General features: G+C 58.3%; 2 protein-coding genes across 2 annotated transcripts in view; one reads left to right on the forward strand and one right to left on the reverse strand.

The window, feature by feature from the left end:
• The window catches only part of MACROD1 (mono-ADP ribosylhydrolase 1), a 208,649-nt gene extending 191,334 nt beyond the window's left edge, over positions 1–17,315 (forward strand). Inside the window, exons 5-11 of the mRNA XM_027855993.1 lie at positions 14,913–15,029; positions 16,020–16,141; positions 16,244–16,274; positions 16,404–16,477; positions 16,659–16,740; positions 16,930–16,962; positions 17,168–17,315. Coding sequence (XP_027711794.1) covers positions 14,913–15,029; positions 16,020–16,141; positions 16,244–16,274; positions 16,404–16,477; positions 16,659–16,740; positions 16,930–16,934 — 431 coding nt within the window. The 3' untranslated portion in view covers positions 16,935–16,962; positions 17,168–17,315. The remainder of the gene's footprint in view (positions 1–14,912; positions 15,030–16,019; positions 16,142–16,243; positions 16,275–16,403; positions 16,478–16,658; positions 16,741–16,929; positions 16,963–17,167) is intronic.
• Positions 17,316–17,588: 273 nt separating this feature from the next.
• OTUB1 (OTU deubiquitinase, ubiquitin aldehyde binding 1) lies at positions 17,589–23,377 on the reverse strand. The gene is made up of 7 exons (XM_027856345.1): positions 23,294–23,377; positions 21,791–21,852; positions 21,090–21,188; positions 20,390–20,508; positions 19,866–19,950; positions 19,579–19,773; positions 17,589–19,120 (listed from the first exon to the last, which is right to left on the reverse strand). Exons 1-7 carry the CDS (start codon positions 23,349–23,351, stop codon positions 18,923–18,925), a joined length of 816 nt encoding a protein of 271 aa, XP_027712146.1. The 5' UTR covers positions 23,352–23,377; the 3' UTR covers positions 17,589–18,922.
• Between the last annotated feature and the right edge of the window lie 1,218 nt (positions 23,378–24,595).

Here is a 24,595-nt window from a genome sequence, read left to right on the forward strand (position 1 = left end):
TACTATTGCTATGATTACTACTGCTACTGCTGTTGTGCTGCTACTACTGCTGATTACTACTACTACTATTAGTACTATTACTATTGCTATGATTACTACTACTACCATTACTACTGCTATGATTACTACTACTACTATTACTATTGCTATGATTACTACTACTACTATTACTGTTAGTAATTAGTATTGCTATGATTACTACTACTACTACTTCTTCTTATGCTGTTGCTGCTACTACTACCACTATTACTACTACTACTAACAGCCAGCATTTAGATACCGTTTTAAGCTTTGCAAAATACTTTATGTCTGATCTCATTGGACCCTTACAACTACCCTGTAAGGGTGGGGCTGTTACTATCTCCATTTTACTGAGGGGGAAACTGAGGCTGAGAGGTTAAATGATTTGTCCAGGACCAAACAGCTGGAAAGTTTCCCAGGCAGAGTTTGAACTGGGGTCTTTGTGAGGGTCACTTTAGCCACAGTACCACCCACCTGCTTGGTGGGAAGCCACTTAACATCTCTTCCTCCACAGTAGAGCGGCGATAACAAGGCTTGTAGCAGGGTCAGGATCATTGTGAGGTGATGAGATCGAGGATGTCAATAGGTCCGGTTCTCTCAGATTACAGAGGTGGAAACTGTGGCTCAGGGGCATGAAGGAGTACCCAAGGAGTGAAGACAGAGCCTAGATTTGAAACCACTTTGCAAACCTGGATGCACCCTAGAAATGTTCTCTGCTCTTGGTATTATGAATAAGTACCACTCCTGGGGTCAGTTCTCATCCCCCATGCGTCCGTTTCTCTCTCCCCATCCTGTTGCCCACCGCCTCCCTCCCCGGCTCTTACAAAGGAGAGGGGGTGAGGTCCGGCGGTTAAGGAACAGAGAAGAGGGCGGTTTGGCTGGACCAGGAAGGGGAGGGCTGCAGTGCAATGATTCCCTCAGAGGAGTCAGTGACTCCAGCCAAACTCTGTCCTTGGTACTGATGTGCTTGGCTGTAGGAATCTACCTGATGGGAGCCCCCCGGGGCTGATTGGGTTCAACTACCCTGAAGCAGATCTGAAATATCGGGGAAGAACAGGGTCAGGCTACCTGTTTGAAATTCCCGGCTCTGCCATTGTATGACCTTGGGTGTGTCAGTTCTCTCTGGGCCTCAGTTTACCCGCAGCAACTCCCCATAAATGAGTGCGTTGGTCTTCAGGGTTCCTTCCATCTGTAACTCGATGGCCGCAGGAAGCCCCGATACATGGGCTGCTGCATCTGGAGGGTGATGGGGCCGCCTTCCCAGCATGCCCAGAGCCCGGATCTGCAGAGCTGCTGGGCCATGCCAAGCCCACTCCAACTTTTACTGCCACAGTGAAAGCCTTTTACTGGGCCCATAAAATTTTTTTTTAAAAAGCTCTCCCATTGTCTGTTAAAAAAGAGAGGCAGGGGCTTTAAATCAGAAACTAAATCAACATACCCCTGACAAGAGTCCTTCTTGTTTATTAGGACTGAAATGTTTACTCGGCGATAAGCAACGGGCTTTCACCGAGAGATTTGTGCTCTATTTTTCAATTACCCCTCGTCTTCTTCTGCCACTTTTACACTAACGGGATAACAAATGTATCGGAGCGTTTCAATTATTCACCTAAATCACGACTTTGCCTGCCACCGCTGCCGGGCCTAGTGACAGATTAATTCACTGCCTCCTTCCGCTCCACCACGGGCTGGCTCTGTGGCCCCCCAGCTCCTGCCCCGGGCCCTGGCCCCTGCTGGTGGCCAGGCCACCTCCGCCCACCGCGCCTGTCCTCTTTCTGATCACTCCCTTGCCCGCGCTCTCCGTTCCAGTTGTGCCGGCTCCACAACCACCCTCCAGACAGGACTCTGTTTCCCATCTCCAAGCGTTTGCCCAGGTGGTCCCCCAGGTCTGGAATGGGCCCTCTCCTTACTGACTCCCCACAGAATGCTTGACTTCTTCAAGCATAGCTCAGATCACACCTCCAACACAAGATCAGCATTTAGTAATGTGTTATATTAATATGTAATTTATATTAATCCTATATATTAATAGCATTTATATTGTATGTCATGTTACCATATCATTATATTTATATTATACTATTGTATTACTATATATTAATACGTGTTGTATCAATATGGAAGTTTTTTGATATATTATTATATTAATATCATATGGTGTTTGTGTTAATATATAGTGATATGTTGTTTATATCAATATATGGTGATATATTAATAATTTACATTAATATAGTGTTTTGATATATTGATGGTAAGTGTTATAACAAGAGTATGTATTAATATGTCATTTATATTATAGATTGATATCATTATATTAATATTATGTGTCAATATTATTAATATATCTTCACATAATCATTAATGTGATGTGTTGATACATCATTTATATTAATATTATATATTATTGTACCAATAGCATTATTGACCTATTATTTATATTAGTAGTATGTATTAATTAATTTATTATTATACTAATGCAATGGGTTATATCAGTCGTGTACATGAATATCACACATTTTTGTGTTGATATGTTAATATTATAGGTTATTCTGTTGATGTATTATTTATAATTATTTTGCAAGCACTTCTGTGTGCCAGGCTCTGTGCTAAGTGCTGAGGTTCCATAGAAAGGCCAAGCCAGTCCCTGCCCTCAGGGAGCTCCCGGTTGCTGCTCTGTAGGAACAAGCTAGAGGCCAGAGAGATTGGTCATTTCTGAAGGAAAGGGGCGGGGAAAGGCCCCTGGCAGAAGATGGGATGTTAGCTGGGCCTTGAAGGATGCCAGGATGTGGAGAGCAGGAGGGAGAGAGTGCCAGGCATTTACACCCACGGGCCTTCCCTGTGGGCCCCGCCTCGTCCTCTCTCTGAAGACCCAACACTCACCCTAGGCCTCCCTCGCCTGCCCCAGCCTCCCATGTCACCCATGGCACTCATAGCTCAGTGGGCTCTTCCCTGGGCCCCCTCCCTCCCCCCTCCACTCTCCCCTTCTCTCTCATTTTGTTTCTTCTCTCCCTCCCTTTCTCTCTTTCCCCCTCCTTTCTCTCCTCTTTCTCTTTCACTCCTCTTCCCATTCTTTCTCCCTTTCTCTCCCCACTTACTCCCCTCCCCTCCTCTCTCTGTCTGTCTCTGTCTCTCTGTCTCTGTCTCTCTCCTCTCTCTGTCTCTCTGTCTCTCTCTTTCTCTCTCTCTCTCTTTCTCCCCTCCTCTCTTTTCTCTCTCTCCTTCTCTCTGTCTCTCCCCACCCCCTCCCCGTTTCTCCTCTCTCCCACATTGCACCGCTGCCTGTGAGGATTAGCTCTGGGGGCTGGTGTGTATTCTTCTGCTCATTTCATTTTCCGATCCCCCGATGCCCCCATGCCCGAGCCGCTATCGCCCCATCAGCCAGCTCCGCTAATCCCTTATTCCTGCCACCTCAGCTCAGCAAATGGCTCTGCTCTGGCTGTCGAGATTAGGCCAGCGGGGGCTCCTGGGGTGCCCGGGCCCCCAGGCAGTGCCAGTAAGGAAGCCGCCCTGGTTGGGCAGGCCTGCGGGCTGCTCCCATCACTGTCTCCAGACCCGGCCCTCGCCAAGCCCAGGATTTCCAGCCTGGCCGTCACCAAGCCGGCTCTCCCAGCCCCCCACGCCACCCTCTCCTCCAGGTCTGTGCTCATCACACTGAAAGATACCAGAGTCTGGCCGAGGGCTGGAGAATGCGCAGGGGAGGGGGACCCAGCCCCCCTCACCCCGTCCCCACCCAGGCCCAGTTCTGGTCAGCAGACATTTCTAAAGTCCCTGTTGTGTTGACACTGGACTCCCTACCCAGGATCCCAAAATTGAAGATGACAGCTCCTGCCCTCAGGGAGCTTGTAGTCTAATGGAGAATGAGTCGGGTGAAATAAGAATAATAATCAGTCACTCACAGGCAGCCACGTGGAAAGAGCACTGGGTCTGCAGTCTGGGAGACTTGAGTTCAAATCCAGCCTCAGACACATAATAGCTGGGTGACCCTGGGGAGGCACGTCATGCCTGCCTGCCTCAGTTTCCTCATCTGTAAACTGGGGACAGTAATAACCCCTTCCTCCACCCCCTCCTGTTTTCCAGAACACTTTGTTGGAAGCTCCCCTGTAATCCCACTCTGGTACTTATGGGGACCTCTCTGACCCTCAGTCTCTGCTTCTTCAAAGTGAAGAGGCTGGATTAGATGAAGCCTTAGCTTCCTTCCGTCTCTAAAGTCTGTGCTCCCGGGAGCTAGTCTGTGTCCCCTCTCTCCTAGAGGCCCAGGAGCGTTTTCAGAGTTAACCACAACCCACACTGTCTTCCTAGCTAGGGGAAAACGGAGGGAATGTGGGATCAGTGAGTGCCTTGTGAAGTGCTTTAGGGAAATACGGGGGGGGGGCTTGCTGCTGCGGAGGGACCTCAAGTCATGGAATCCAGCCCTCTCCATTTTACAGATGAGGAAACTGAGGCACGCTACGGTCACACATTCAGTTGGTCAATAAACATTTATTAAGCGTCCGTCTGTGCACCAGGCACTAGGGACACCACGAGATGCAGAAGGCAGTCCCTGCCCTCAGGGAACCCCCATGCAACAACACGCAGACAGATGCCTCTGAACAAGCTGCAGGTGGGCCAAGCAGAAAGGCTTGGCAGGGCAGGCTGGGAGTCGAGGGGCTGCGCGGTTTTGGATGGGCCTTGAGGGAAGCCAGGGGTAACCTTCAGAGCTTGCTCCATCCTCGGGGCCTCTCCGTCTGGGCTGGATGGGTGGGGGAGAGGATGGGCCGCAGGGCGCAGGCTGGTGCTTCTGACCTGGGCCGTCCAGGCCCCAGCCTTTCCACCTGGCCCTGGCAAGGGAGGCCCTCCGGGGGGCTGGGCCCGCCCGAGGCCCCCGGCTGGTGCGGCACCGTCAGCAGCCGCCACGAGGTTCTTTTTAATAACGGGAGTGGTTTTTGCATGATGAATGGGGCCCAGCCATCATATCCATAATGAAGCCTTAATGTTTTCAAATCCCCATTTAAGGAGCTGCTCTCACTCAATAATGAATTTCAAATCACAGAGCTGGTGCCCCTGCCTATCCATCTTCACCCCCAGCCGGGGGAAGCCTGCTTGCCCACCCCCTGCTTGGCCCCGGGCAGCATCGGGCATACTGCCTGGCATGGCTCTGAAGGGGAGCGGCATGCAGGGGCTGTGGGCTCCTGCTGGGAGTGTGGGCAGAGCCCCTGACCTCCAGGCCCAGGACGGGAGGAGAAGCGTGTCTGTGCTGGGCAGTGAAGCCCCGGTTCTGAGGCCCTGGGGGCAGAGCTTAGGGCTTAGCACAGAAGAGCTGAACCAAGACCAGCACCAGCGTCAGAACAGAGAACTCAGAACAGAAGGGACTCAAGAACATAGGTTGTCAAAGCTAGGTGGGCCTTTAGAACCCAGACCATCAGAGACGGGAAGGAGCTTAGAACAAGGAATGTCAGAGCTGAGAGGAGCCTTAGAGCGTGGAATGTCAGAGCTGGGAAGGAGCTTAGAACACTGAATATCAGAGCTGGGAGGGATCTTAGAACATGGAATGTCAGGGCTGGGAGGGATCTCAGAACATGGAATGTCAGGGTGGGAGGGGCCTTTGAGATCAGCTCCCTGAGGGCAGGCACAGGTCACTTCATCTTTGTATCCCCAGCACCTAGCCCAGAGCCTGGCCTGGCTATAGATGGTCAGAAAAGTCTGGCTAGCCAGGGCAGGGCAGGGCAGGACAGAGGAGGGGCTCTCCCAGGCCTGCCATCTGGTAGCTTCCTATTTAGACTAATCATTGCTGCTAACCACATATTAAGCTGTGTTTCTGTTCTGCTGGCCATTACCTGTGCTTTTAGTACCCTTGAAATTTAGCACCCTGGGGCAAAGCGCCAGCTGCCTGCCCTCGTTATGTCTCACGGCCTAGCCGCTAGCGGTCAGTGTGGGAGGAGCCATCCGTTCATGTCAAGGTTCAGGTAAACGTGACCATCACGTGGTCCCTGGGTGCGCATTCCTTCCTTAGACATGACACATGTTCTCGTACCCCAGCCTCCTCTTTGCAGATGGATTGTGTACAGTCTTGGGAGATTTGGGTTCAAATGCTGTGTAGCTGTGGGATTCTGGGCCATTCACTTCACCCCTCAGTGCCTACATCTGTAAAATGGGCATTATTATCGTACCTGTCCCACAAGGTTGTCGCGAGCTTCAAACGAGATGGTGTTTGTAAAGTGCTCGCAAACCTTAAGATACCATGTGAATTGAAGGTATTACCCCTGGCCCCCAGATTGGTAGTGTCCATGCTTAGGAGGCCTGAGGAGAGGCTGGGGAGGGGGAGGAGAGCTGGTCACTTGGCTGGGGGGCTAGAGAGACATGCATGGCCTCTCCTCCTTTGAGCTCTCGAAACCTCAGTTTCTTACTCTTTAAATTGGGGAGAATTCTGGCTCCGTCACTCATCCTGCGCAGGTCACCTGACCTGCCTGGGCCTCAGTTATCTCATCTGTCAAATGCAGTCAGAGTCTAAATGAGAATCAGGTACAGGACCCAAGGACAGTTAGCTAGCTGCAGAAGACCGGCCCTCTGGGGGCACAAACTCTGTCGTCTCATATCTGAAGGGGGTGGTGCCGGCCGGCGAGGGCTCAGAGGACTGAGCCAGGTGCGGGGAGGGCAGGCTGCAGAGAGGCTGCAGGTAGTGAGCTCCCTTGCCCCGGAGGGCCGGGCTGGGCTGGAGGGGGCTGAGGCTCCTTCCCCCTCTGAGTCCTGTGTCCTGGGTGGGGAGGGCCGAGGGGGGCTGGGAAAGGAAAGCCAGGGAGGGTCCCCAGGAGAGGCCGACACACTTAGGGGAGCGAGGGGACAGATCACACGCATGCACATGCACACATGCCACACTCATGCAACATGTGTGCACGCACATGCACACATGCACAGAGATTACGCCTCCGTAGATCACATACATGCACATACACAGGCACACACAGATTGTGTGAACATGCACACGCCACACAAAGATTACCCACACGTGCACACATACACACAGTTTACATGCAGTCACGCACGCACATACAGATTACACACACATACTCGACAATGCACATAGAGATTACACACATCCACACAGAGATTTCACAATGCACACGTGCAGGCTACATATATGTGCACACGCATGGATTACACATACATGCAATGCAGAGATTACACACACCCACTCACATGCAGTCACACTCACATGCACACACAGAGCTTGCATGCACACAGATTACATACATACACTCACATGCTGTTACACACCCACGTGCGCCCGCACACACACACACACACACACACACACAGGCACTGGACTTCTGCCCTCTGTCCCCCTGAGCCCCGCCCTCCCCCAGCAGGAGCCCCGCCCAACCCCACCCAGGCCAATATCAAGACATTTCCTTAAATAATTAATTAGCCCCAGTTTGCTTGTTTGCTTAACATGAAAAACGCTACCCCACTGAGGGTTTTTTTTATTGCTGCATAAATTTCAATATTTAATCTTCCCTTCATGAATATTACAGTGGCCTAAATATCCACCAACAGCCCCTTAAAGAGCTGTTCCTAAATTGTTCCCAGAGGAGCCCCGGTTTGTTCTGGGAGGCGGGGCTGGCCCCTCCCTCCTTGGCCGGCCCCCAGACCCTGCAGGAGGGGTGCTGGGGCCCAGCGGGTCAGGGTGGGGGGCCGGCCACACCAGGGACCGGGGAGGCTGACCTGGGGCGTGGGGCTGGCTGTTTGGGAACCACACTCCGCGTTCCCGCGTTCCTGGAAGCCTTTGAGGGAGCTATTCTAGAGGTTGTCAGCCCATTTTGTGGAGGAGTCAGTTGAGGCCCAGAGAAGGAAGAGGCCAAGTGAGTGGCTCATGGTCACACAGCTCTAAGGTGTCTGAGGCGGCTGTGGGCCCCTCTTCCTCCCCAGGGTTTGTCTTTGTCTTTGTCTTCCTAATGACTGACAACCTTTGGGGACCAGCCCTGTGACTTCAGGCCCCTCCACTCTGCTACACTGGATTCTCTCTGACCCTCAGGCTCCTCTTCTACAAAATGGAGAGGCTGCGTTAGGTGGGGCCTACGGTTCCTTTCCAGTCTCCTTCTAGGACCGGGGCCCACGTCACCTCCGGCCTTGTGGGCCAGAAGCTGCTTGCGGAGGGCAGGAACCGTATTTCTTTTCATCTTGTTATCTCTGACACTGAACCCAAGGCCCTGTTTACACTCTAGGCCTCAGTTTCCCCAGCTGTAAAAGGAGAAGGTAGACTCTGGTCTCTAAGGTCCCTCCTGGCTCTAAACTCTATGTCTGAGTCAGAACCAGAGCTCCCCGAGCTCCCGACTCCTGTATCAGCACCCCCTCCCGTCTACAACGGGCTTCAGGACCCCCATCTCTTCTCGTCTGTCAGGGACACTCACCATCTAGAGAAACAGTGTGGCAAGAGCCCTGGCCGTGAGTTGGGAGAGACCCAGGTTCAAATCCTTCCTCTCACACTAGCTGTGTGACCTTGAGCAAGTCACTGAAATGCTGAGCCTCAGTTTCCTCCTCTGTAAAAAATGGGTAGAACAGCAGCTACTTTTTGAGCAGATTCCCCCAGACCCCCTGTTCTCCTTCCTTTTTTACCTGATTTCCGCTTTGGTGCCAGGTCTCCTAAGGGACCCGAGCCCAGGAGATGCCTTCATCTCAGCCTCTGCCCTGGTCAGGCACCATTTGGAACACTTGTTCACAACATTTAGGAAGAACATTGATTGATAAGTGAGGAGAAGCCCGGGAGGGTAGAGGACCCCTGACCTCAAGCTGTATGAAAGAACTGGGGATATTTAGCCTGGAGAGGAAAAATGAAGGGGAGCAGGAGAGGCGTCTTCAAGCATTTGCAGGGCTGACCCCTGAAAGGGGGGGGTCAGGCCCCAGGGACAGAGCCGGGAGCCATGGGGGGAGTCACAGAGAGGCCCACGGAGGCTGGAAGTCAAGGAACGCTTCTGTCCCAAAGTGGAATGGGATGCTCCAGCGGGTAGTGAGTTCCCTGTCATTCAAGGTCTGCAAGGAGCCAGATGACCCTTTCTTGGGGAGAGGATTATAGGGAGAATTCTCGCGTAAGCATGGTTTGGACCAGATTCTACTCAGTTTAATTTGACAAGCACTTATTAAGTGCCTACTGTGTGCCAGGCTCTGAGAATCCAGACAAAAACCTTTGTCTGCTTTGTCACCCCCAACTCAGGGTTTAGAGGGAGGGGGGACCTTAGAGAAAAGCTGGTCCTGGTGGGGAAACTGAGGGTCAGGGAGGGGGCAGAAGTTGCCAGTGAGACCGCTTTGCCCAGAGCCGAGCATTCACGTGGGTGAGTGGTGGGGAAAGACCAGGCGTGTTCACACTGCCTCGTGTGAGCCTTACACAGAAAGCCCCGCTCGTGGGGGCTTCTGACGTGGTCAGAGGCACGGATGTGCCGTCAAGAGGACTCAGGCTCCGGGGCCCGTCACTCTCTGACCCTCAGTTTTGTCATCTGATACCACGGTGGGGGGTGTCGGAATCTGCGGATTCTGGGTGTCATCCACGGAGACCCTGAGCAGTCGTGAGAGGGCGGGCGGGGGGAGGGGGACCTCCCATGTGGAGGGTCGGCCGCCAGCCCAGCCTGGGACTGGGGCAGAGTCCCCTCCTCTCTGGGCTGCGTGCCTGGAAGGTCTCTCTGCGATCCCCCTGTAGTCAGGGTGTACCAGGCTGAGGGCCCCAGAAAGACAGGGCCCCAGTGTAGACACAGAACCTCCCAGCTGCAAGCTGCCCAAGAGGTCATCCGGTCCACAGGGGATTGCAATATACTTCTTCTTGTACACGACCAGTGATGGGGAACTCACTACCTCCCAAGTCCGGGCCCCAGGATCCCCTCAAGGGGGCGGGGCAGAGAGGTGAGAAGATGCTTAAGGGCCAAGGCGCCGATCAGTGCAAGAGCAGGGTGAGGTAGAGGACACAAGGGGCCAGACTGACCCCTGGTCAGCCCCAAGAGCCCCATCTCCCGGCTGTCCCTCTCTCTCCCTCCTCCTGACCACGGCAGGAAACATTAAGTCTGTTAAATACAAATTATCTCTGTCCTCCTCTTCCGCCAGGCGGGATGGAACCCTGCCAAGGGCAACAGAGCCAAGCCCCCGCCGGCCCGGGGAAGTGCCAGGGCCGCGGCTGCAGGGGGCTCCCTGCTGAGAGAGCTGCATAGCCCCGTTACTGAGATAAAGGACCGGGAGGGCGGCGTGGGTGAGGAGGAGATGGAGGAGGGGGCCCAGGCTGGCCGGGGGTGCAGCAGGCCCAGACACCAGACACGCGTAATCTGCCCGCACCCAGGCAGCCCCTCCCCCTTGTGCGCTGGGCCTCGGTTTTCCAGCCCCCGGAGTGGGTTGAACCAGGTGCTGTCTCAGCTCTCAGCCCTCCGGGGACCCCTGCTGTGAAGTAAGGCGGGGACGCAGTGTGGGGGGCACCGAAGGTCAGAACCCCAGGCCTCCCATAGCCTGGCCTGGATCTGGAGCCCTGGAGGGGCCAGAAGAGGCCGGCACCTTCCCTCCAGAGACTGTTTCCATGGTTACAGGCTGCCCCGGGGCCCACCTGGCCCCAGCCTCCCAGAGGCCACCTCCTCTGAGAAGCCCCTCTCCCAGTGACGCGGGCTGCTGCTCCTGTTACTGGGCCAAAACAGTCGTCAGGATGGCGGTCACCCTCCTTTGTGTGGGGTTCAGACTAATGCAGCGTACTTTCTTTGTCCTCACATCTGGTGAGGCCACATCATCACCCCATGTTACATAGGGGCAAACTGAGGCTCGGGAAAGGGAAGTGACTTGTCCAAGGTCACTCAGCTGGCATTGGAGCCGGGGTTTTTCAAGGACACTCTGGACAAACCCCCCCCCAGGGTCCTGCAGACTCACTGCTCCCCCAGACAGGCTTCTCCCCACAGTCACAGAGAACAGTTGGGCTCGTCCGGGAAAGCGGCCTCAAGCTTGTGCCTTACTGGGCACAACTGTGCCATGCCCACCCCCAGACGCACCCTGAACATTCAGCTCCCAAATGCATCGCGAGCTAGGGCGAGGAGAGGGGTGGGGGCGGGGGCCAGGTTCGTCCAGAGGCTGCCGGCCAGCTCCTGGGCCACTGGTCGGGGTGCCCGGCCCCTCCTCTGGGCACCTGCCCCCACCCCGGCCACTGTCTGTATGGGCTGGGAAAAGTTACAGTGCTGTTGCCGAATGAAATCATGAAGTTCTGTTTAATTGGGCCCCCCAGGGTAGGAGAGAAAACAACAGGAGGGAGGGGGAGGAGGGGTAGAGGAGGGAGGGAGGGAGAGAGAGAAGAAAAGGGATAAAGGGAGAGAAGGAGGGGAAAAGAAAGGAGGAAGGGAGGATGAGGGCAGACGGGGGGGCAGAACAACTGGGCCGGGCCCCTCTAGCAGGGCGGCGGGCACTGGCCCTGGCACAGTGCCCGCTGGTGCCACCAGCCTCCTGGAGCCCTCTGGAGGCCAGAGAGGGAACGTATCTTTCTGTGCGTGCATTTCTGCTGCGCAGTTTGGTGGGCTAGGGAGAGAGCCATCCTCAGCGCCAGGAGGCCCTGGGTTCAGGCCCTGAGCACGTCCCTTCACCTCCCGTGCCCAGGCAGCTGCGGGAAGGCTCTGCCCTGCCCATGCTCAGCATCGGTCCATCAGCGCTCCCCAGCAGGGCATACGCATGAGGCGGCCAGGGCTGTTTTTCAGGGCTCGGGGTCCCTGGGGTCCCCCAGCCTTGCCCTGCCCTGCCCCCTGGGGCCCCGCATCCTCCTGGGGCTGGGGCTGCCTGTTGCATAAACAAGCAGAGGAGCCTGGCTCCAATTAGAGGAGGCTGAACTAACGAGGCTGTACCTCATTCAGCAGCTTAATTAGCTCCTGGGCTTCCAGGGGGCAGAGGCCAGGGAGGTAGAGTCACAGGCAGGGGTGGGGGGAGGGGGGAGCAGGCCAGCTCAGAGCCCAGGGGGCAGAGACGCCTGCTGTGGGGAAGGCCGGGGAGGCTGGGTCAGAGGTTCAGGCCCTGGCTTCTGGGTTTGCTCAGGCAGCCGGTAAGACCAACCCCTCCCAGCTCTGACAGCCCAGGTTCTGAGGGGCCCAAGACGCGGACCGTGGAAGCCCCCAGCACCAGCCGGGAGGGGAGCCAGCTGCCTGTGATTCATAACGTGGGCTCCCACTGCACGCGTGGCCCTCTCCCAGCCTTCCCTTGGCCAGGAGTGGGCGACTAGCCCCCGGTCAGCTGGGATACCCCAAGCCTCCCCTCCCTGAGCCCCCTTCCTGGCTGCCTCAGTTTCTCTCTCTGGGGAGAGAGGGGATCTACTGTTTTCCTCTAGCACCTAGATCCTGCGATCTCACACCCCTTTCTTCTCTATGACGGTCATCAGCCAGTCAGTAGATCGATCGACAGACAAATGTCTGTAAGAGTAGTAATAACTAGCGTCTGTGCAGTGATGGAAGGTTCGCAAAGAGCGTCGCATCTCATTTAATCCTCACAACCACCCTGCGGGTAGATGCTGTTATTATCCCCATTTTACAGATGGAGAAGCTGAGGCAGAGGTTCCGCCACTTGTCCAGGGTCGCACAGCTTGTGTGAGCGTAGGAATGAGAACTCGCACTGGGGTCTCCCTGTCTCCAGGTTCAGGGCTTTATCCGCTGCGCCACCTAGTGGTCAGTCATTGTGCTACATTCATTCGCTCCTGGGCGGTGTGAAAGCCACATCTTACTGAAATGTTGCATAGTTCGGTGGACCCAGAGTCCAGAAGACCTGAGTTCAAATCTTGCCTCAGGGTTTGAGTGCACAAGCATTTATGAAGCGCTTACTGTATGCTATGCACTTTACAAATCCCGAGTCTTCTGCTGCCTCATCAGGGTCCCCTCCCACAAATCCTTTTGGTGCTCTCAGACTCAGTTTCCTCATCTGTAAAATAGGGGTAGAAGAACTTCCCTCCCGGGGTTGTGGTGAGACAGTGAGCTTTGCAAACCATTGGAGATGTCGGACCTCCCTCTCCCCGTGGTCTCTTGTCTGGCCTTGGATTGTAAGCTCCCCGAAGGCAGTGCCTCGCACCCTGGCGTCAGACGACCTGGGTTCCAATCCTGCCCCTGCTGCTTGCTCAGCTGTAAAATGGGGGCGGGAACCCCGTGGCCCCTTGGACCCGCCCCCTCCCCACACATACTTGCAAAGATTCCAGGAATAGGCCTGGAAGGAGGGGGCAGGGTGAGAGGCCGGGAAGAGAAGCCGTGCCTGTGGCTGAAATATCGTCTCTTGGATTAGCGGATAGACAATAGAGAGGCGGATCCATACGGAGCGGGCAGCCTCTTCCGCCCGGCACTCAGGGCCAAGGTCAAGGTCGCCACGGACTGCAGGGCATCCTGAAGGTCACCCAGCCATCCCACCCCAGCCCCTTCTCTTTAGAGGAAGCCGAGGAAGGACTGATGAGGAGATGCCTCTCCGCTGTTGGCAGAGGTGGTGGAGTACGGGTGCAGAAGGAGGCATACCTTGTGGCCAGTGGGCCCTTCCGTGTTGTTCCTGTGGGACGGGGGAGAATTTGGGGCTGGGGGCTCACCAGCTTGGGAGCTGGAGGATCTGGGTCCCAGCCCGGGAACCCTGTCACTGGCAAGTGACTTTCCAGACCTTTCTAGGCCTCAGTTTCCCAATCTGTAAAATGAAGAGGCTGGACTGACTGAGGTGAATGGCTTGCCCGAGCTCAGACAGGCCACGTTGAAGCCAGAACTGGGACCCGAACCCAGGTCCTCACTCTTGTTCCACTGTACTCAGCTGGAGGGCAGTCTGGCCTAGGCCAGAGAGGCCTCGACTGGTTGTGAGATCCTGGGAAGGAGGTCCTCTATCTCTGAGCCTCAGTTTCCTTCTCTGTAAAAGGAGGGCAGGAGCCTTGGAATTAGCTGAAGGTGACCATTCGGCCGTTATTATATTCTTAATAAGTGTCAATGCTGTCCCTCATTAGGGGGGGAGCTCTGGCCCTGCCTCCTGCATCTTCTCCTCCTGTGACCTTGAAGGAGTCTCCTCCCTTCTCCAGGCCTCAGAAAGGGGGTGGGTTTCATGCTCTTGGGAGCCCTCTGCCAGGCCATCCTTTGCTAGGGCAAGACATTGGGGCTCACGGAGGCCTCGAAGGTCCCTCGACCCCGGACGGGACGGTGACTTTTACCGCCCAGCGTGGGCCCGAGCCAGGGCTGTGAGGAGGAGACCTGGCCGGGGTGGGGGCAGGGGATGTCCATTCCACACACAGAGCCCCCCACCCCCACCCCCAGCCAGAGATGCTTTGAGACTCTTCCCCACCCCCCTTCCTGCTTTCCTCCCTCTGGCCCTGGGAAGGCTGCCAAAGGTCTTTCATTTCCAGACAGATGAGAAAGGGGCAGGGGAGGGGGAGGCACGAGACCGGGCGTGGGGGTCCCAGGAGGGAGAGGGAGGGAGGCTGCCTCGGCTGGCCTGGTGCGTGTCTGCTGGGGACCGGCCCTTGGCCCACACGCCGCCATCCCGCGAGGCCGAATCGGGGCTCCTCCCATCCCCTCCTGAGGACCCACCGGGCTTGGGGCAGAGCCTCTAACTCAGAGATAGCATGGCCGAGCTGGGCGAGATGGGGAGAAAACCTTGGAACATAAAGTATTGAGCTGGGGGACCTTCGAACCTAGAACGTGGAAGGTCATGGCTGGGTGGGGGCACCTGAGAACCATGTAACGTTGATGATCAGAGCAGGGAGGGGCCTTTTAAACACCATGTAGTGCACACCCCTCTACAGACAGGCTGTGACTTACCCAATCAGCGGCAGAAGTGGAGCCTAGAACCCCCGGGTTCCCCAGGACCATAAGGGGCGGCTCCCTCCCCACACTCAGTGATGTGGTGACACAGTGTTTTCCAGACCAGGTAGGGGGGAAGGGCCAGAGCTCAGGGGGCCCTGCTGTGTTTCCCCCCCGCAGTGGATGGCTGTATCCACCGAGCCGCGGGGCACCTGCTGACCGAGGAGTGCCGTAGTCTACACAGCTGCGAGACGGGCAAAGCCAAGATCACCGGGGGCTACCGCCTGCCAGCCAAGTGTGCGTATGCCTGCCCCTGCAGTCTGAGAGGGGAAGGGGAGGGAAGTGCGCCTCCTCTGCGCTCCAGGCCCGACAAGGCCTCTGGAGCGGCACCGCCCTGGCCCGGCCCTCTGTCCCTTCGGGGCACCCTCCCCAGCCTGCCCCCGTGTGCTGGGTCCTCACCCCTTCCTTCCCTCCTCACCACCCTGCATTGCCCTAACCTCCTGGGCCAACTGCCAGCCACCTGCTCTGCCCGTCCCCATGGCGAGAGTAGCAATTACAACCAAAAAGACCATCTGAGCATGGCACGTGCCCCACAGCGGCTCGTGGCATCACATCCAGGCTTGGGTCTCGGGGTCACGGCCACTCGGGGCCCACTGCCCCCTCCCCACGGGTGACTGTACCCTGAGCCTGCCGGCCTGGCTGGATGTCAGAGATGCCCCCGGCAGGCCCCAGGCCCCTGGCTGGGCTCTGACCCCAGCCTCCCGGCCGTCAGGGCCTCGTGCCCTGAGCCTTGGGGGAGATGGGCAAGGCTCCTGGACTTTCCGGGGCAGAGGTGACGGAAAGACAGAGAATCTGTCTGGATTAGGCGCTGTGCCCACGTCCCTCCACACTGCCTCCTGTGGTCTGTGCCCCTGTGGATGGAAGGCGTGCATGCCTCCCATCAGCCAGCGGGTGGGCTGGGTGTTTCATTCCCCACCTTAATTGTGCCAGGCCAGCTGGTGTCAGTCTTCTGGGCTCCCCTTGGGGAGGGGGAGGGAGGCGCCTAACAGGGACGAGGCTTTGAGGACACAGAGATCCAGAGCTAGGAAGTGACTGAGTCAAGCTCATCCGGGCAGCACTCGAGTATGGGAACCACCCCACGGGTGCCGGTGGTCCAAGGACTCCCCCCCTGGAGTCGTGTCCAGAGCCGCTCTCTGGGCAAGGAGGGGCACGTGGGCACCAGGCTAGGGCAGGGGTGCCACAGTGAGGCGCCACCCTGAGGGCAGCCCTGGCTCTCACTTCCCACAGACGTCATCCATACCGTGGGGCCCATCGCTCAGGGAGACCCCAGCCCCAGCCAGGCCCAGGAGCTGCGCAACTGCTACGTGAACAGCCTGCAGCTGGCGCTGGAGAACCGCCTTCGCTCAGTGGTGAGGGTCGGGCCACCCCAGAGAAGGGAGCCCGGGGCCCTGGCTGCGTGTATGTGGGGGGTGGGGGCAGAAGCCCCAGCTAACAGCCATGTTTGTCTCCAGGCCTTCCCGTGCATCTCCACTGGGGTCTTTGGTGAGTGTGGCTGTGGCCAGAGGGAAGGCGGGCAGGGTGGGAGGCCAGGGGCGGGGGGGGGGGGGGGGGGCGGGGGGGGGGGGGGGGGGGGAAGCCGCTGATACTCCAGGTCCTGCTGGACTCCCACAGGTTACCCCAATGAGGCCGCAGCTGAGGTCGTCCTGAGCACTCTCCGAGAGTGGCTGGAGGAGCACAAGGACAAGGTAGGGAGCTCAGCTGGGGACCCCCCCCCCCGCCCCCCCGCCCCCGGGTCCCCGGCAAACGGGGGGGTTCTGGCTCTAGCATCTGACAGGAAGGGGAAGGGACTGGCTTGGGGGGGATGGGGCTGGGGCAGAGCTGGTGGCTGTGTCCTCCCTGAGTACCCAGACCCTTCTCTGGCCTTAGGTGGATCGACTGCTTATCTGCGTGTTTCTGGAAAAGGATGAGGAGATATACCGCAAGCGGCTGCCTCATTTCTTTCCTGTGGGTAGGTGCTCCCTCCATCCTCCACCCCATCCTCTAGTCTGCCCCCAAATCACCCGGTGCCCCGAGGGTGCCCGCCCAGTCCCGAAACCTCAGGGCGCACCCCAGGTACCTGGGGGAGGGGGCATCACTGGGGGGAGGACCCTGGGAGGCTAATCCTTGTGCGTGGCCCTCACTCTCCTCTGCCTTCCAGCCTGACGCTGCCCCTCCCCACTCCCCAAGACTGGTAAGAAAGGCCCCAGCGTGCTGTCCGCGGGCACTAACCGTCCTCGTCCTCCCAGGCACCAGCTAACCCACTCCCTTTCCCCCACCAGAGGCAGACAGGGCTGCTGGCTCCCCTTCCCCCATCCCAGGCCAGGGCTGGGGGCTGCGGGGGAACAGGGTGGGGAGGCAGGAGGGGACCTTGACTGACACGTGGGTTCTCCCTGCAGATCCTCCCACGGGGCTGCAGTCCCAGCTCTGAGGACGAGACCGTTCACCCCACCCAAGCTGCCCTCGCCCCGGACCCCCCCTTCCCCGTGACCCTCCCACAGGAATGAGGATCTCACAATACTACTCAATAAAGAGTTCTGCTCAGTACTGGCGCCCAAAGCTTGATGAATGTAGGCACAAGGCCATGGAAGTGGGGGGTCAGAAGCTTGGGGTGTCCTGAGCTCATCCACTCATTCATGTACTGGGGGGGGGGGGCCTGAGGCTTGAGTCATCCGTCGTGCTCTCACCTCCAGCAGGTAGGAGAGGACCAAGGGGAAAGAAGCCACCGGCGGAGGGCTGACTAGGGCTCGCCCACCTCCCCGTGCGCCCGTCCGCCTGCCCTCCCCACCCAGGGAGGCGGCAGGAGAGGGGGGGCACAGCTGCCTGTTTGCCAACAATTAGTTCACATTTATTGAGGCGCGATACAGTTGCACAGAACACACAGCCACGCTCCCTGCCCTCGAGGGGCTTACAGTCTAAGAGAAGACGGACAAACCATTAATTCTTTGGGGGAGGGGGTGGTTTTCTGTGGCTCGGATGGAGTGGTGGGGGTGGGGGAGAGGGAGATCCACCCACCCTTCCCCTTGCTGGAAGAAATGGAGAACTCGGGAGAGCGAGCAGAAAAACACTGGTTGAGGCCCAGCAAGCCAAAGCAGGGGGAGGGGAGGGGAGGGAAGGCAAGGGCACGGGCAGCTGGGGAGAGCCCAGGGCAGCGGGCTCCCCACCTTCCATGGCCAGGCAGCCTCCTGGAGGGGCAATGCCTGCCCAGGGATGATGGTGAAGCCCCCAGGCCAGGCCCATAAGAAGCCACTGAAGGGTCCGAGGGGCCCAGGGGGTCCCGCCCTGCTACCCCAGCAGCCGGGGCAGAGAGGAAGGGGTTGCACCATGCTGCTACAGAGCGGCAGTGCCCTCTGCTGGGGGCAGAGCTAAGAACAAGCCAAACCTTCTAAGGAGCAAGACCGAGGCAGGCACCAGGACAGAAGCAGCAGCGGCAGAAGTGAGAGCGGAGGCAGCTGGGGGGCCTCCCAGAGGCTCCCCGGCCAGAAGCCAGGGAGTCCGGACGGGGCCAAAGGCATCGCCCAGCCCTCCATCCGCAGGGCTGAGCGTCTGGTGGCGGTCGAGCCTGGGCCACACTGGGTCAGCACCAGGGCAGGCAGACCACCACGTGGAAGCACAGTTAGGGCGAGAGACCCTGCAGACCCCGGGGGAGGGGCTACGGCATCGGGAGAAGATCCAGATACTGAAACAAAAGCAGTGGCATCCTCTCCCAGCGTGATGGTCCTTGGAAGAAGCCCCCTGGAGGGCAGCGGAAGGATGTGCAGGGTGGCCCCCCTCAGCCCCCTGCCCTAACAGGCCATCTCCTCCCGGGTTTGGCCCCTGGGGGCAGGACTGAGCCCCAACCCCCAAGGCTTGGCTAGCCCTGGACCAATGTCCCCACGAGGAAGAACGGGGCCTGGGGCCCAGGCAGGGGCAGCCAGACCCAGGGCGCACGCAGCAGCAATACACGGGCGCGCACACATGGCCTCACCACCAGCATCCCCTTTAATAAAACACGCAAGGTCACGGGTGACAGGGAGGGGAAAGGGGAGTGAAATATTACCATTTACAACCACAAAAGACCTCTGTACATGTCTAACGCCTGTTAGCAGGGGGTAGGGGCAAGACTGGCCCCAGCACTGGCGGGCGGCGGTGGGCAGGGCCCGGCGCTGTCCCACCTATTTGTACAGGATATCGTAGTGTCCGGGTCTGTACAGCAGATACACCTTGGGCTCGGAGCCCTCCGGGAAGACGTGGGGGTTGGTGGTGCCGCCCTCACCGCGGTCCATGTATTCCACCTGGATGGAGACGTTGAGGGCCTGCGCCAGCGCGATGATGTGGATGTGGTCACTCTCCTTGCACATGGGCTCCACCTCCTGGAGGGGCAAGAGGGCAGAAAGGTGACGGGGCAGAACCAGACGCAGTCACGCCACTCATCGCCCCTCCACTCCTGCCCGGGCACACGCTCACTTTGTGGGAAACCAAGGCTGAGGACGTGGGGGAGGGGGGTCAGAGCTGCTCGTGGGCCCGTGCTCATGTGTCCGCTGGCCCGGAGGTGTCCTGGCCAGACGACCCTGGACCAGCCTGGCTAAGAGGTTGCCGGGTTAGGGAGCAGAAAATGAGCTGTTTGGGTGCAATGACTCATGAGTAGGTGAGCAGTGATTGCACCAGCGGATGAAGTACCCACATCCAGAAGATAGGAGGACCAAAATAAGGTAAAAAAAATGGCAAGCTAAAGGTCAGTGTGACGAGGAGCAAGCTGGAAGCTGAGGGGGGTGCCGGGGAGAGGTGCCACGGAGGAGAAGGCTGGGGGGGGGAAGGGTCCGGCGGGCACCTGCTGACAAAACTCCTTGACGGTCCGTCCCCCCTCGATGAAGTGTTCAAAGAACTTGCTCTCGCGCTGCAGGTAGCCTGAGGTGAGCAGCCGCAGGTAGACCACCAGGTAGTCGGAAGTGCTCTGGTCATTGAAGGAGGTCAGCAGTTCGGCCACTGAGGTCTGCTTCTCCACCTGCTCGATCAGGTCCATGAACTGCCCGGAGGGAGGCAAGAGGGCGGCTGGTCAGTCACCCCGGCCGACCCCAAGGCCTCCCCACCCGAGCTGGGGGCGAGAGGCCGGCTCACCGTGTTGTGGAAATCCTCAATTGTGAACTCGGTGAAGCCCTGAGACACCAGGTCCTCTTTGCTCTTGGCAGAGATGGCTTTGAACCTGTGGAAAGGAGGCAAAAGTCACTAGGGAAGAAGGGGAGAGAGGCAGGCGGATGCCAGGTAAGAGTATCTGGGGCCGTTTCGCACCAACAAAGGGCAGAGAAGAGACGAGCACGGACTGCCCGGCGGGGCTGAGGGCTCATTAAAGTGGCCAGAGGCTAGTGCAAAGACTACAGGGATCGGGGTCAGAAGAGACCTTAGGTGGGACCCCTAAGTTTGACATTTCTGACTAGTGCCCTAGACCAGTCGTAATTTGAGCCTCAGTTTCTTTATCTGCAAAATGAGGAGGCTAATGTTCATGCTGCCGAGTTCCCCAACGCCGTGGTCAGGAAAGCGCTCTGTAAGACTCCAAAATGGGCCGTGACGGCCAAGCTCACTGCCGCAGGCTTGGCCTGGAAGGGGCTTCAGGACAGGACCCCACAGACACCCTCAGGGAATACCTCTGCAGCTCCTTGCTGTCCTCCAGAAGGGCCTCCAGGTGGGAGAACCCGAAGGCTCGGTAGAAGCAGTTGCCATCGGGCCTGGTCTTTCGGATGAAGGAGTATTTTTTGTGGAGGTCCTGTGGAGAAAATGGAGGAGCCACTGAAGGCGGAGGTGAAGCTGGGCGGCTTTCCCGTCTATGCACGGGGATGGCCCCGTGGACAGCTTTGAGGTGGGCTAGATGAAGAAGCATGCAAGGAAGTGAGGGCTCCCTGTAAATCAATGCTCAGAGCCCTGCAGAAGTGGGATGTTCTCTCAGCAAGGCACGGCAGTGGAGAGAGGGGAATCAGAAACCGCCCTCACTAACAGGCCTCAAACGTGGGGCCCCCTAACCACAGCGGCCTTCTGAGAAGAAAGGCCGTGGCTGCCCCCACTGATGTGCTCAGATCCTCTCGTCGGTGGCCACACCACGCACGAGGTGGACCAAGTCCCCAGGGGGTTGGCCGCACACGCCAGGCAAGAGCAGAAGCCAGTTTCTGGTCTGGAAAGTGATTCAATAAGCAATTCTTCTGAAATTCCAATCAAGGACCTATAGACCCCAACACTAAACACTGCGCAAAGGGCCTTTCCCCATCCATTTTCAGAAGCCCCGGTTCTCGGGTAGAATCAGAAGGGTCCCTCGTCCATCTACAGGAAGAAGGGGGATCTGGGAGCCCCAACCTTGATCTTCTGTTGATAGATGTTGTCGTCTTCCGCGTACTCCTTGTACAGCACAGAGAGCTCCAGGCGCTCGGAGACCAGTGGATTCTGAACAGCAATCTGCAAGGGGGAAGGAAGGAGGGGACAGGAGCAGCAACTTTACAGGTCCAGGAAAATGTCTGTGTCTACCTCAATCCCGAAGTAGGAGCACAGGGCTCCGCGCGGGACCTCAGTCTGTCTTTCAGAAAAACCCTGGTTCTCCTGTACCCCTGAATCAGTCTCAGAAGGCTGGGCCAGAGGAGCTGCTCCCCAAACCAAGGCCTGGACAAGTGATCCACAGCCCGCCGAGCCAGGCCCCAAAGAATGAAAGGCGGGGCCTCAGGCTCATAGACGTCTTCTTTAGTCATCCTTTCATTTGGGTGTTTGGTCCAGGCCTGGGAGTCTCCCTAGACCAATACAGATCAGCAGCTGGTCAGCTCTCAAAGAAATGCTGGGGGGAACAACTGTGGCTAAGTGATTCGCCCAAAGGACTCCAGACCCTCCAAACTCCCAGGCTGACAACTGTAGACAAGCAGCTCCCTTGTTAAGGCCCCATTCGGTGGAACCGATGGATGATTCCCCCCCAGTGGAGACCAGGCCCAACCAGGCACATGGGGCCCCTCAGGCAGAGCCAGGTCTTTGTCCCCCCAACACAGCCCTCTCCCCTGCCTCACTCCCCTCACCTCTTGCTGAATTCGGTCCTGCTGGGCCATAATGGCTTCATCGTAGGCCAAACAGTTAACTCCTGGAAAAAGGAAAAAGCAGAAAGCAGATGAAAGGCCCATGCAGTCAGCCACCTTCTCTGCACAGACACCTTGGGTTAGGCCTAAAAGATGCTGGTCTGGGGCCCTGATCATGGAGGGTCGAGGCCCAGATCTCCTGGATCTGACTTGTTGTCATCTCCCCTCCTTATACCTGCCAAGTCCTCTCCGGTCACTCCTTCTCCAGCACTGGCCAGCGACGGTTACAAGAACGGCTCAAGGTTATGATATAATGGGAACTTTCCAGAGCACGTGAGTGGGGTGCGTGCCCCCCAAAGGGGCCCTGGGCAGCCTTCCGGCCTGACCCTCAGGGAGTGGCCCTAGCTGGCCTGAGCATTTCCCACCAACCAGGCCTTCCTCCCGGGCCACCCGCCGCAGCCGGCTTCCTTTGGCCACTCGCCGCAACCCTCGCCCCACACAGCTTCCCCTCCCGGGAAGTAACATGACTTCCTCCCGAAGCCGGGTCTCTGAGGGATGGGGCTGGGGCGGCAGCGAGGTACCAGCTCAGCTGGAGGACACAGGGTCCACCTGGCCCACCCCACCCCCCCCCAGACAGCCAGCCAGGCCCGGGGCTAGTGGGGGGAAACCTAGCAGAAGGCCGGAGGGAGGCGAAGGCCAGGAAGCATCTGGGGGAGAAGATGCCCCAGAGAGGCTGCGGCTGGGCCATGCCAACCTGGAGGGATGAAAGATGCAGGGGCGGGGCAGGGGGAGAGGACCACAGGCAGGCCGAGGTCGGAGGCTGGCACGCACATGGAGAAGGCGGCGTGAACTCATGGGGTGGGGGGAGAGGAAACCAGATGAAATCGATTTGGGGGAGATGTTTAAGGGGCTGGCGGAGGGGGCCAGACGAAATCGAGGGCTTTGGGGGCGTGGGGGGAGGGAGCCAAAGGCCCTGGGACTAGAGGTGGGTAATTAGGGAGTCTGGGGGCACGAGGCCAGAGGAAATCAGGGGACAGGAGCGTCAGCCCTGGGGGCGCGGGGGAGGGGCCCAGGTGTGAGAGGGAGGGGCCCAGGGGCGGGGCCGAAGGAGGCAGAGTCCCCGCCCCCTGGCCCCACAACCCCGCCCTGAGGGGAAGGCGCGCGCGAGGGGCGGCCGCGGCAGCCTCGGTCTGGCACTGGGCGGGCGCCCCCCCCCCCCCCCCGGCCATGCCGTGCGCAGGCGCGCTCGCTCCTTCCCGCGCTCGCGTGCTCGCGCGCCGCTCCCGCGGCCGCCTCTGCCCCTCCCCCTCCGCCCCCGCCCGCGCGGCCAGGGGGTCTCAGGCGGCGGCTGCTTCCCCCGGTATGTGGCGGGGAAGCGATGGAGCCCGCGCGCCTCGCCTCAGCTCTACGGCCCCCGGCCCCGGCCCCCTCCGTAAGGGCCGGGCCGCGCATCGCCCGCCCTCCCCAGGTGCTCCCGGCCCCCACCCCCGCCCCCGCGGCCGCTACCTTCGGAGTCGCTTCCCAGCGGCTCCGGCTTCTGCTGCTGAGGTTCCTCCGCCGCCATCTTTAAACAGCGCCGCACCCACGACCACTTCCGGGTTATTGGCGCCTCTCCTCCCGGAAGTGAACAGCCGCCCGCCTCCTCGGACTCCCGCTCCATAGCAACGCCCATAGCAACCGGAATCCCCGCCCCCGCCCCCGCCCTCCCTTTTGGGCCGCCTAGCCAGCGGGAAGCTAGGGATGAGACTCGGCGCCCAGGGCCCTGGAATCTGCCGCTGGGAAGGGCCTCGGAGGTCATCCAGCCCAGCCCCCTGGCCATACAGATGAGGACACTGAGGCCCAGAGAGGGGTGGAGCCCCGTCATTGTATAGATGGGACCACTGAGGCAGAGGGGGACTTGTACAGCTGACCCAGTCCCCTCCTCCACTGTACACATGGGGAAACTGAGGACCTGAGAAAGAGGTCACACAACTGGTCAGACTCCTTTGTGCCTGTAGGAACACTGAAGCCCAGAAAGGGCTTGGTCACAGCGTTACCCCACCCATTCATCATGCACATGGGGAAACTGAGGCCCAGAGAAGGCATCCCCAGCTAGTCCATCTTCCTCAGAGAGAAGGGAAGTGACTGAAGTCACTTAAGCCCAGCCTCAAGGGCAAGAAGTGTCTGAGGCAGAATTCAAACCCAAGCCAGCCTGACTCCAGGTCCAGTGGACATCCCCGCTCAGCACAAGATGCGTCACACACAGGAGGTGCTTAAATCTCAGTCGAGATGAACTTAGTAAAAAGATGCCCCGGCAGCGACCCCAGCGGGCCTCGCCAGCTGCCCCCCTCTCTCTCCTCCAGTCACCTTGACCCTCCCTCAATAGCCACATCATTATCACAGCACCCTAGGACCAAAAATTGAGACCTGGGAGGAACTTCAGAGCTTGTCTCCGCCTCGTTTTACAGACGAGCAAAATGAGACACCCAGAAGTTAAATGACTGGCCCAAGGTCACAGTCAGGATTTGAACCCCGTCCTCTGACTCTAAATTCCACTCTTTCTCCAGTAAACACTCCAGGGAAGGATTTCAGCATGCTCTCCTAATAAAAGCTGAAACCCTCAAGATTAGACTCTCAGAAGGGACACCCGGCTTGTAACCGAAGGGCATCCCCATTATAATATAGCCTCTGATGAGTCATCTGATTTCCAATGACAGGGAACTCACTCCCTCCTGTACCCCACTCCAGCCCACCTCCAAGGCAGCCTGTACGGCTCTGGACAGCTCTCATGATCAGGAAGGTTTTTTTCCTAATATCAGGTCTAAAGTG

This window comes from Vombatus ursinus, unplaced genomic scaffold (assembly GCF_900497805.2).
Source record: "Vombatus ursinus unplaced genomic scaffold, bare-nosed wombat genome assembly UNPS02011369.1, whole genome shotgun sequence".
NCBI classification, from domain to species: Eukaryota; Metazoa; Chordata; class Mammalia; order Diprotodontia; family Vombatidae; genus Vombatus; species Vombatus ursinus.

Coding starts and splice junctions, on each gene's coding strand:
- OTUB1 (XM_027856345.1), bottom strand. CDS start 23,351: ATGGCGGCGGAGGAACCTCAGCAGCAGAAGCCGGAGCCGCTGGGAAGC. Junction 19,774..19,865: donor TTGAGGATTTCCACAACACG/GTGAGCCGGCCT, acceptor CCCTCCGGGCAG/TTCATGGACCTGATCGAGCA. Junction 19,121..19,578: donor TCAAGGAGTTTTGTCAGCAG/GTGCCCGCCGGA, acceptor TTGCCCCTCCAG/GAGGTGGAGCCCATGTGCAA.